The 13,083-nt window shown below is 43.6% G+C and overlaps 1 protein-coding gene and 2 long non-coding RNA genes across 11 annotated transcripts in view; 1 reads left to right on the forward strand and 2 right to left on the reverse strand.

Annotated features, from left to right (window-relative positions):
* Positions 1-6,720, forward strand: part of LOC118372004 (tumor protein D54-like) — a 48,900-nt gene extending 42,180 nt beyond the window's left edge. For 5 of the 9 annotated variants that reach the window (XM_052481320.1, XM_052481322.1, XM_052481324.1 and 2 more), the window contains 3 exons: positions 3-47; positions 1,394-1,442; positions 4,828-6,720. In XM_052481320.1, the coding sequence (XP_052337280.1) occupies positions 3-47; positions 1,394-1,442; positions 4,828-4,914 (181 nt within the window). In that variant the 3' untranslated portion in view covers positions 4,915-6,720. The remainder of the gene's footprint in view (positions 1-2; positions 48-1,393; positions 1,443-4,827) is intronic. The other 4 variants (XM_052481321.1, XM_052481325.1, XM_035757697.2 and 1 more) reach the window with 2 other exon arrangements.
* Positions 6,721-6,925: 205 nt separating this feature from the next.
* Positions 6,926-7,848, reverse strand: LOC127912380 (uncharacterized). The gene is made up of 3 exons (XR_008082149.1): positions 7,703-7,848; positions 7,033-7,635; positions 6,926-6,965 (listed from the first exon to the last, which is right to left on the reverse strand). It is a non-coding gene; the product is annotated as an uncharacterized LOC127912380 (long non-coding RNA).
* A 2,844-nt stretch (positions 7,849-10,692) lies between these two features.
* On the reverse strand, positions 10,693-11,985 carry LOC127912572 (uncharacterized). The gene is made up of 3 exons (XR_008083296.1): positions 11,478-11,985; positions 10,988-11,303; positions 10,693-10,818 (listed from the first exon to the last, which is right to left on the reverse strand). It is a non-coding gene; the product is annotated as an uncharacterized LOC127912572 (long non-coding RNA).
* Positions 11,986-13,083: the final 1,098 nt, after the last annotated feature.

Genomic DNA, 13,083 nt, shown 5'->3' on the forward strand with positions numbered 1-13,083 from the left:
AGTAGCAACTACTCCATCCGCCATTCGATAAGTATGCCAGCGATGAGGTAAATTAGCTCACACTTTATTTTATTTTTGATTTTTTTTCATTTACTTTTAAGTGTCATTTATGAGGATTTTAGTCGTTTTTATAGTAACACACTGTTGTGGTCTTGTTTGATTTTGTGGTCTTTTTTTTGTGGTCTTTTTGAATTTCCCATATACAATACATACATATACAATACATACATATACAATACATACATATACAATACATACATATACAATACATACATATACAATACATACATATACAATACATACATATACAATACATACATATACAATACATACATATACAATACATACATATACATACATATACAATACATACATATACAATACATACAATACATACAATACATACATATACAATACATACATATACAATACATACATATACAATACATACATATACAATACATACAATACATACATATACAATACATACATATACAATACATACATATACAATACATACATATACAATACATACATATACAATACATACATATACAATACATACATATACAATACATACATATACAATACATACATATACATACATATACAATACATACAATACATACATATACAATACATACATATACAATACATACATATACAATACATACATATACAATACATACATATACAATACATATACATACATATACATATACAATACATACAATACATACATATACAATACATACATATACAATACATATACATACATATACAATACATACATATACAATACATACATATACAATACATATACATATACAATACATACATATACAATACATACATATACATATACAATACAAACTATATAATGATACAGCACAGCCTTGGGAAAATACCTCGTGGAAACATTGGGTGTTTTAAGTGCTTAAATAAATTAAATTAAAATACTCAGCGTGACTTTGATATCCTGTCTGTATGCTTTTCCCCTGTGTATATATATATATATATATATATATATATATATATAATGAGCTAACTCAATACACATCATATGACTGGTAACTGGATGTAAATCAACTCCACTAAGACTATGCCCTGATGAGGCATGAACCTGTCATCTCCCAGAGGTATCCCTGGGATAAGGGTGTCTGGCAGTGGACAATCCAAGTGTAATAAAAATGGAGGTTACCACTTATGTTTGTCGTGCCCCCTAACCCCTTACGGGAGAGGGTCATTATTTCATTTTTTGGAGTCCGGTGTTTTATATTGATTCTATGATCTTCCCGTGTGCTCATTTTGTAGAAAGATTTTTTTGTTTGTTGTTGCTTGACTTTTTTAGTAATATATTAAATCTGTTTTTATTTTAATTTTTATTTTATAGAAACTCTCCAACCTTCAAGTCGTTTGAGGACAAAGTTGGAAACATCAAGGTGAGCTGAAGGTTGTTGAAATGGGAACATGACGCAGAATAAAACCTGCACGACTCACAACTGGAATGAACAAACAGTCAAAATGGAAAAGTATATTTTTGTAGTTGGTACATTCCATTTGTATCTTCATTGTGAACTGTGCCATTTGCTAATCGTCACCCCTGCGCCATATGCTAATAGTCACCCCTGTGCCATTTGCTAATCGTCACCCCTGTGCCATTTGCTAATGGTCACCCCTGTGCCATTTGCTAATGGTCACCCCTGTGCCATTTGCTAATGGTCACCCCTGTGCCATTTGCTAATGGTCACCCCTGTGCCATTTGCTAATCGTCACCCCTGTGCCATTTGCTAATGGTCACCCCTGTGCCATTTGCTAATCGTCACCCCTGTGCCATATGCTAATAGTCACCCCTGTGCCATTTGCTAATGGTGCCATATGCTAATGGTCACCCCTGTGCCTGCGCCATATGCTAATGGTCACCCCTGCGCCATATGCTAATGGTCACCCCTGTGCCATATGCTAATGGTCACCCCTGTGCCATATGCTAATGGTCACCCCTGTGCCATTTGCTAATGGTCACCCTGCGCCATATGCTAATGGTCACCGCTGTGCCATATGCTAATGGTCACCCCTGTGCCATATGCTAATGGTCACCGCTGCGCCATATGCTAATGGTCACCCTGCGCCATATGCTAATGGTCACCCCTGTGCCATATGCTAATGGTCACCCCTGCGCCATATGCTAATGGTCACCCCTGTGCCATTTGCTAATGCACCCCTGCCATATGCTAATGGTCACCCCTGCGCCATATGCTAATGGTCACCCCTGTGCCATTTGCTAATGGTCACCCCTGTGCCATATGCTAATGGTCACCCCTGTGCCATATGCTAATGGTCACCCCTGTGCCATATGCTAATGGTCACCCCTGTGCCATATGCTAATGGTCACCCCTGTGCCATATGCTAATGGTCACCCCTGTGCCATTTGCTAATGGTCACCCCTGTGCCATATGCTAATGGTCACCCCTGTGCCATATGCTAATGGTCACCCCTGTGCCATATGCTAATGGTCACCCCTGTGCCATATGCTAATGGTCACCCCTGCGCCATATGCTAATGGTCACCCCTGCGCCATTTGCTAATGGTCACCCCTGTGCCATATGCTAATGGTCACCCCTGTGCCATATGCTAATAGTCACCCCTGTGCCATTTGCTAATGGTCACCCCTGTGCCATATGCTAATGGTCACCCCTGTGCCATATGCTAATGGTCACCCCTGTGCCATATGCTAATGGTCACCCCTGTGCCATATGCTAATGGTCACCCCTGTGCCATATGCTAATGGTCACCCCTGTGCCATATGCTAATGGTCACCGCTGTGCCATATGCTAATGGTCACCCCTGTGCCATATGCTAATGGTCACCCCTGTGCCATATGCTAATGGTCACCCCTGCGCCATTTGCTAATGGTCACCCCTGCGCCATATGCTAATGGTCACCCCTGCGCCATATGCTAATGGTCACCCCTGCGCCATATGCTAATGGTCACCCCTGCGCCATATGCTAATGGTCACCCCTGCGCCATATGCTAATGGTCACCCCTGCGCCATATGCTAATGGTCACCCCTGCGCCATATGCTAATGGTCACCCCTGCGCCATATGCTAATGGTCACCCCTGCGCCATATGCTAATGGTCACCCCTGCGCCATATGCTAATGGTCACCCCTGCGCCATGCTAATGGTCACCCCTGAGCCATATGCTAATGGTCACCCCTGAGCCATATGCTAATGGTCACCCCTGCGCCATATGCTAATGGTCACCCCTGCGCCATATGCTAATGGTCACCCTGCGCCATATGCTAATGGTCACCCCTGCGCCATATGCTAATGGTCACCCCTGCGCCATATGCTAATGGTCACCCCTGCGCCATATGCTAATGGTCACCCCTGGTCACCCTGCCATATGCTAATGGTCACCCCTGCGCCATATGCTAATGGTCACCCCTGCGCCATATGCTAATGGTCACCCCTGCGCCATATGCTAATGGTCACCCCATGCGCCATATGCTAATGGTCACCCCTGCGCCATATGCTAATGGTCACCCCTGCGCCATATGCTAATGGTCACCCCTGCGCCATATGCTAATGGTCACCCCTGCGCCATATGCTAATGGTCACCCCTGCGCCATATGCTAATGGTCACCCCTGCGCCATATGCTAATGGTCACCCCTGCGCCATATGCTAATGGTCACCCCTGCGCCATATGCTAATGGTCACCCCTGCGCCATATGCTAATGGTCACCCCTGCGCCATATGCTAATGGTCACCCCTGCGCCATATGCTAATGGTCACCCCTGCGCCATATGCTAATGGTCACCCCTGCGCCATTTGCTAATGGTCACCCCTGCGCCATTTGCTAATGGTCACCCCTGCGCCATTTGCTAATGGTCACCCCTGCGCCATATGCTAATGGTCACCCCTGCGCCATTTGCTAATGGTCACCCCTGCGCCATATGCTAATGGTCACCCCTGCGCCATATGCTAATGGTCACCCCTGCGCCATATGCTAATGGTCACCCCTGCGCCATATGCTAATGGTCACCCCTGCGCCATATGCTAATGGTCACCCCTGCGCCATATGCTAATGGTCACCGCTGCGCCATATGCTAATGGGCACCCCTGTGCCATATGCTATATGCAGACGGAAGAGTGTCACATTAACGATTCACCGGTGCTGCTGAAAAGTGTACAACCTTTTTTAACGGGTGCTTGATCTATACAAATCTCAGACCATATTCTCTACAGTCTCACTCGGCTCCTTTTTGAAATTAAATTAATTAAGATTTACCCCATACCATCCTCCTCCCCCATTGCTCTGGTCACCCCTGCGCCATATGCTAATGGTCTTCCCATCTCTTCCTCTTTCTCTCACCCCTGCGCCATATGCTTTCTCTCTTCACCCTTTCTAATGGTCACCCTTTCCATATGCTCTCTCTAATGGGCACCCCTGTGCCATATGCTCTGCAGACGGAAGAGTGTCCATTAACTTTCTCTCTTCCCTCTTTCTATACAAATCTCTATTCTCTCCTCTTTCCCCATACCATCTCTCCCTCTTTCTCTCTTCCTCTTTCTCTCTTCCTCTTCTCTCTTCTCTCTTCCTCTTTGTCTCTTCCTCTCTTCCTCTTTCTCTCTTCCTCTCTTCCTCTTTGTCTCTTCCTCTCTTCCTCTTTGTCTCTTCCTCTCTTCCTCTTTGTCTCTTCCTCTCTTCCTCTTTCTCTCTTCCTCTTCCTCTCTTCCTCTGTCTCTTCCTCTCTTCCTCTTTCCCTCTTCCTCTTTCTCTCTTCCTCTCTTCCTCTTTGTCTCTTCCTCTCTTCCTCTTCAGTACAAGGTGGTTGGAGCCAGAGGTAACGGTGAAGCTGTCCAGTCCCCGACCGACACGAACCCTGTTCAGGACAACGCACCCTTCTGAAGACCTCCCCTCCTCCTCTCTCTCATCACCGGGACTGTGACATCATTAAGCGCCTCATCACTGAGTGACACATGACCTTTGGCCTAAAGAAGTCACCCTCTAATCTCCACATTACTCACTACTGCCTCCCTCGCCTGACCTGGAAAACATAGTGCCCTATATCATTAATACTACGGCCCAGTCCTAAATCACCCCCTAGCCCCTACTCCGTAGCCCCTACCCTCTCACTTGTGGAGAACTGAAAGGACTGGAGGGATGTGTGCAGTATGACAACAATTCCACCTATGCTATGACAGGTCAAGGTGGGAGCCACTACTATATTGTTTAAACCAATAGGTTGATTTGGTGCATATTGCTTTTACTCTTATCTAGTTCCTTCAGATCTCCACAAGTGCCTAGGAGGTTAGGGGCTAAAGGTACGTTTGGAATCTCCCTCCTCAGCCCCCCTCGCCTACCAAGAGCATGTGCATATCTCATCTCACTGTGCAAATACAAACTACCGCAAAATACAACCTGAGGTTACATAACATCAACTCACCACAGCTTGTAAAAAAATATTAAAAAAGACAACTACGGTAAACCATTTTGTATTATAAAATAATTTTACACTGCTTTGCATAATGTTTTTACATGACTTATCTGTATGTATAAATATATATATATGAATAAATATATTGTGAACACATACGGCCAGTTGGCATTCATCGGTAGGTATGGCTGACGTGGAGGCTCAAATCAAAAGGCAGATATATAAAACACTACGACTACAACAATGATCAGTTTGGTGCCCTGCTGAGTGTTCGAATTTCAGTTTGGTGCCCTGCTGAGTGTTCGAATTTCAGTTTGGTGCCCTGCTGAGTGTTTGAATTTCAGTTTGGTGCCCTGCTGAGTGTTCGAATTTCAGTTTGGTGCCCTGCTGAGTGTTCGAATTTCAGTTTGGTGCCCTGCTGAGTGTTCGAATTTCTGTTTGGTGCCCTGCTGAGTGTTCGAATTTCTGTTTGGTGCCCTGCTGAGTGTTCTGATTTCTGTTTGGTGCCCTGCTGAGTGTTCTGATTTCTGTTTGGTGCCCTGCTGAGTGTTCTGATTTCTGTTTGGTGCCCTGCTGAGCGTTCGAATTTCTGTTTGGTGCCCTGCTGAGCGTTCGAATTTCTGTTTGGTGCCCTGCTGAGTGTTCGAATTTCAGTTTGGTGCCCTGCTGAGTGTTCGAATTTCAGTTTGGTGCCCTGCTGAGTGTTCGAATTTCAGTTTGGTGCCCTGCTGAGCGTTCGAATTTCAGTTTGGTGCCCTGCTGAGCGTTCGAATTTCTGTTTGGTGCCCTGCTGAGTGTTCGAATTTCTGTTTGGTGCCCTGCTGAGCGTTCGAATTTCTGTTTGGTGCCCTGCTGAGTGTTCGAATTTCAGTTTGGTGCCCTGCTGAGCGTTCGAATTTCTGTTTGGTGCCCTGCTGAGCGTTCGAATTTCTGTTTGGTGCCCTGCTGAGCGTTCGAATTTCTGTTTGGTGCCCTGCTGAGTGTTCTGATTTCTGTTTGGTGTGCTTCTACAATGTGGAAGCAAGGCTTTAGTGTAAAGACCAGTTTCTACCTTCATCAGATATCTTTAGGCCTCTTTCAGTCCTATTGCTTTCTGTTACTTTGCTGGTATAAAATAAATGTAAAAACATTTTCTATTCTTTCTTAATCTGGAAGTTGTAGAATATCGTTTAACCTGGGAGGTGTTTTCTTTCTCTTTTATTTTTTTAGGCTCAAGTGTTTACTGTTATAGTGCCACATCTGAAATGATTTAACTGTCAAATACAGTCCAGACAGCTCTCTGTGTCCGCCATTTTATTCTAAGAATTGTCCTCGTGCCTCAGGGCGTAACCACACCACACACTTGTATGCACACACTCCTGTACCCAGACGTACTCGTACCCACCCTGTGACTAGCTCTACTGTTATTTATATGTCAACAACACTTCCTGTTCTGCCAGTGTGCACTAACCCAACCTCTTTACACTATAACACAACTTGAAATAGCAACACTTCCTGTTTTGCCAGTGTGCACTAACCCAACCTCTTTACACTATAACACAACTTGAAATGGCAACACTTCCTGTTTTGCCAGTGTGCACTAACCCAACCTCTTTACACTATAACACAACTTGAAATAGCAACACTTCCTGTTTTGCCAGTGTGCACTAACCCAACCTCTTTACACTATAACACAACTTGAAATAGCAACACTTCCTGTTTTGCCAGTGTGCACTAACCCAACCTCTTTACACTATAACACAACTTGAAATAGCAACACTTCCTGTTTTGCCAGTGTGCACTAACCCAACCTCTTTACACTATAACACAACTTGAAATAGCAACACTTCCTGTTTTGCCAGTGTGCACTAACCCAACCTCTTTACACTATAACACAACTTGAAATAGCAACACTTCCTGTTTTGCCAGTGTGCACTAACCCAACCTCTTTACACTATAACACAACTTGAAATAGCAACACTTCCTGTTTTGCCAGTGTGCACTAACCCAACCTCTTTACACTATAACACAACTTGAAATAGCAACACTTCCTGTTTTGCCAGTGTGCACTAACCCAACCTCTTTACACTATAACACAACTTGAAATAGCAACACTTCCTGTTTTGCCAGTGTGCACTAACCCAACCTCTTTACACTATAACACAACTTGAAATAGCAACACTTCCTGTTTTGCCAGTGTGCACTAACCCAACCTCTTTACACTATAACACAACTTGAAATAGCAACACTTCCTGTTCTGCCAGTGTGCACTAACCCAACCTCTTTACACTATAACACAACTTGAAATAGCAACACTTCCTGTTTTGCCAGTGTGCACTAACCCAACCTCTTTACACTATAACACTACTTGAAATAGCTTCTATTGGTTTGGTAACAACTTCACTTTTTGTTATTTTCAACATGATTTAACTATGGAGATTGTATCCCCCCTCCAATGTAATGTTACATTTCTATCCAGGGGATGGAGTATTCATTTACCCTTTGACTTCTTTTTATAATTATAATTTTTTATTCTTTAGTAGTGATGATCATATTTAGGTTATGTGTTTTTGATGTCTCATTCTTGGTTGGAGTTTAAATAAGGTTTGTTTTTATATTTAATTGCCATCTGTAAATCGTTGCCAATATGTAATTAACTGTCTGTTACAGATCTCTCTCACTTTCAAATTAATACCATAGTTATTATATAGATGGTAGGTCTGCTACGATCTGGACCGGTTTCCCCCACCGATCTGGACCGGTTTCCCCCACCGATCTGGACCGGTTTCCCCCACCGATCTGGACCGGTTTCCCCCAGACACGGATCAGACCAGAGAATTTCCGTTAGCAAAGCGTTTTAGTCCAGGATTTAGTTTAATCTGTTGGCGGACAGGGCCTCCCTAAGGACAGGGCCTCCCTAAGGACAGGGCCTCCCTAAGGACAGGGCCTCCCTAAGGACAGGGCCTCCCTAAGGACAGGGCCCCCAATTCATGTTTTGTCCGAGTTTTTTTTTTTTTTTGGCAAAAGATCTGATCGGTCAAAAATACCAATTTTAGTGGCAAAAGATCAGAATTGGGCTGCCTGTGTAAACGCAGCCTTGGTATATTCTGTTGTCTCTGGTTATGACGGAGCAAGGGGAAAGGCAGATGTATCCCATAGATTGTGTAGAGCTGCAAAAACATTGTTTGGGTCTAATGTACATTTTTGGGACGCCACAGCGGAATTTGTTAAAACACATTATTGAAGGCATGTACAATGTTGGGAATGATAAGAATATATATATATATAGCTTTATTTAGAATGGGAGCCCAGTTGTATACCTTTTTAAATGGATATGAGAATGGTGAATGAATTCAAATGTTGGTTTGTCATATGTTGAGGATATCAATAAAGCATTCCTTTAAACAAAGGAGAGTTGTGGGTAATGTTCAAATTTAATCAATCGATCCAATATATTTTTTTTATAAAACCCTTTCCCTCAGCAGTTCATAAAGTTCTTTACTGTTACCTGGCCTACAGCCCAAAGTGCAAGCGAGAGCACAGTGGCCAGGAAAGGGGATTAAACAACTGAACAAAAATATAGATGCTGTTTTCATGTTTCATGAGCTGAAATAAGTTGTTTTATTTATCTTATATTGTGTTTACAAATGTGTTTATGTAACAGTGTAAGTTCAGACCGTCCCCTCGCCCATACCCGGGCGCGAACCAGGGACCCTCTGCACACATCAACAACAGCCACCCACGAAGCATCGTTACCCATCGCTCCACAAAAGCCGCGGCCCTTGCAGAGCAAAAGGGGAGCTACTACTTCCGCTAACTAAGCTAGCCGTTTCACATCTGTTACATTTACATCCTTGTTGGTGAGCGTTTCTCCTTTGCCAAGAGGATAATCCATCCATCTGACAGGTGTGGCATATCAAGAAGCTGATTTAAACGCTATTCATTGGGCAAAAATGTTTTAACAATGGCAACTTAATCGAATAAAATGTTATTGGTCACATGCACATATTTAGCAGATGTTATTGTAGGTGTAGTGAAATGCTTGCATTCCTAGCTTCAACAGTGTAGTAGTATCTAACAATGCACGTCTAAAAGTAAACCAAATTGAATCAAGAAATATTTCAGGAGAGCAATGTTGGAGTGGTATTGCCTAAAATACAGTAGAATAGAATACAGTATGTAAACATTATTCAAGAGCCTGTTGTTCCATGTCTATGTACAGTGGGCTCCAAAATTACTGGCACCTCTGACTGGCAATGCACAAACAATACTTTTAAAAATATATATAAACAATAGAATTATAGAAAAACTCAAAATACCAACTTGAGAAATACTGTACTTTGTTTCGTTCCATTGACACATTAATAATTTAATTAAAAATCAATGTCCTCCAATTCAAGGTTTCACCATTAATGACACCCTTAAAGATTATTGTAAATAACATCTACCAAAATTTAAACGTGAAATTAAATTCCACTTTGAGTTTAAGTCTTAAGGAACTATATTGAGCCATTTCATCACTTCCTGTTTCACTAGGGTATAAAAATGAGGTAACATGGATGCAATATCCCTTTGTCATCCAACACCATGAAGAAAAGGGAACTGGCAGTTGAAAACAGATGGGCGTAGACCTTCATAAATTCACAAGAAGATCCACAAACGATTGAATATACCACTGAGCACTGTCAGGGCAAGTATTTTAAAAATTCAAAACATATAGAACAGTTGAAAACCTCACGGGAAGAGGACAAACATGCATTTTGACCCCAGGATATGGAGGAGGATGGTGAGAGAAGCAACAAACTACCCCAAAATCAGTGTGAAAGAATTGTGGGCCTTGGGGTCACCAGGTTAAAAAAAAAAAAAAACACTACTAGAAGCCACAACCACAGGCTCTTTGGAAGAGTTGCCAGCTCTTTCTGACCCCAAGACACAGACGCAAGCGCTTGGAGCCAAACGTCATTTAAATTATGACTGGAAGGAGGTGCTCTGGTCAGATGAGACCAAAATGTAACGTTTTGGTCAGATACAGCATCGGCATGTTTGGCGTCGAAACAGAGATGCATACCAGGAGAGGCACCTCATACCCACGGTGAAACAGAGATACAAGGAGAGGTACCTCATACCCACAGTGAAACAGAGATACAAGGAGAGGCACCTCATACCCACGGTGAAACAGAGATACAAGGAGAGGCACCTCATACCCACGGTGAAACAGAGATGCATACCAGGAGAGGTACCTCATACCCACGGTGAAACAGAGATACAAGGAGAGACACCTCATACCCACGGTGAAACAGAGATACAAGGAGAGGCACCTCATACCCACGGTGAAACAGAGATACAAGGAGAGACACCTCATACCCACGGTGAAACAGAGATACAAGGAGAGGCACCTCATACCCACGGTGAAACAGATACAAGGAGAGGCACCTCATACCCACGGTGAAACAGAGATACAAGGAGAGGCCTCATACCCACGGTGAAACAGAGATACAAGGAGAGACACCAGAGATCAAGGAGAGGCACCTACCCACGGTGAAACAGAGATACAAGGAGAGGCACCTCATACCCACGGTGAAACAGAGATACAAGGAGAGGCACCTCATACCCACGGTGAAACAGAGATACAAGGAGAGACACCTCATACCCACGGTGAAACAGAGATACAAGGAGAGGCACCTCATACCCACGGTGAAACAGAGATACAAGGAGAGGAACCTCATACCCATGGTGAAACAGAGATACAAGGAGAGGCACCTCATACCCACGGTGAAACAGAGATACAAGGAGAGACACCTCATACCCACGGTGAAACAGAGATGCATACCAGGAGAGTCACCTCATACCCACGGTGAAACAGAGATACCAGGAGAGGCACCTCATACCCACGGTGAAACAGAGATACCAGGAGAGGCACCTCATACCCACGGTGAAACAGAGATACCAGGAGAGTTACCTCATACCCACGGTGAAACAGAGATGCATACCAGGAGAGTTACCTCATACCCACGGTGAAACAGAGATGGTGAAACAGAGATACAAGGAGAGGCACCTCATACCCACGGTGAAACAGAGATACCAGGAGAGTTACCTCATACCCACGGTGAAACAGAGATGCATACCAGGAGAGTTACCTCATACCCACGGTGAAACAGATTCCAGGAGAGTTACCTCATACCCACGGTGAAACAGAGATTCATACAAGGAGAGGTACCTCATACCCACGGTGAAATATGGAGGGGGGTCAGTGATGTTTTGGGGCTGTTTTAATTCCAGAGGTCCAGGGGCTCTTGGTTAAGATAAATGGCATAATGAATTCCACCAAGTATCAGGTAATCTGGGCTGACAATCTGGTTGCCTCTGTCAGAGGGCTGGGACTTGGCCGTAGGTGGACTTTCCAACAAGACAATGACCCGAAACATACCTCAAAATCCACACAGAAATGGTTCTGTGACGACAAAATCAATGTTCTGCCATGGCCATCTCAGTCTCCAGACCTCAATCCAATTGAAAATCTGTGGGCTGAGTGGAAGAGGGCAGTTGATAAGAGCAAACCCAAGAATGTGAAGGATCTTGAAAGAATCTGCATTGAGGAATGGTCTGAAATCCTTCCAAATGTGTTCCTTAACCTTGTCAAACATCACAGGAAAAGACTCCATGCTGTTATCCTTACCAGAGGTGGTGACACTAAGTACTAAATGAGGAGTGCCAATAATTATGATGAAACCTTGATTTTGGTTAAATGTATTTTGTATTAAATAATTGTATGATTTTGGTGGGTTCCATTGAAACATTAATAAAGTACAGTATTTCTCACATGTTGGTATTTTGAGTTTCTCTGTAATTCTATAATTTCTTTATTTTTTTAAGTATTATTTTTTAAAGTATTGTTTGTGCATTGCCAGTCAGAGATGCCAGTGAATTTGGAGCCCACTGTGTACAGGGCAGCAGGGTTGAGTAACCTAGGGATTGCTATTCAACAGTCTGATGGCCTTGAGATAAAAGCTGTTTTTCAGTCTCTCGGTCTCAGCTTTGATGCACCTGTACTGACCTCGCCTTCTGGGTTATAGCAGGGTGAACAGGCAGTGGCTCGGGTGGTTGTTGTCCTTGATTATATTTTTGGCCTTCCTGGGACATCGGGTGGTGTAGTTGTCCTGGAGGGAAGGCAGTGTGCCCCCGATGATACGTTGGGCACACCACAACATCCTCTGGAGAGCCCTGCGGTTACAGGCGATGCAGTTGTCGTACCAGGCGGTGATACAGCCCGACAGGATGCTCTCAATTGTGACAAGCCACATTTATTCAGCCTCCTGAGGTTGAAGAGGCATCTGGAAAATTCACCCACAAATATAACTTTATTTACCGGCATACACTATATATATACTTTACAAAAATGTGTGGGATTCGGCTACTTCAGCCACACCCGTTGCTGACAGATGTATCAAATCGAGCACACATCCATGCAATCTCCATAGACAAACACTGGCAGTAGAATGGCCTTACTGCAGAGCTCAGTGACTTTCGACGTGGCACCTTCATAGGATGCCACTTTTTCAACAAGTCAGTTCGTCAAATTTCTGCCCTGCTAGAGCTACCCTGGTCAACTGTAAGAGCTGTTATTGTGAAGTGGAAACGTCTAGGAGCAACGGCTCAGCACG

Source organism: Oncorhynchus keta, chromosome 27, assembly GCF_023373465.1.
Source record: "Oncorhynchus keta strain PuntledgeMale-10-30-2019 chromosome 27, Oket_V2, whole genome shotgun sequence".
Lineage (NCBI taxonomy): Eukaryota > Metazoa > Chordata > Actinopteri > Salmoniformes > Salmonidae > Oncorhynchus > Oncorhynchus keta.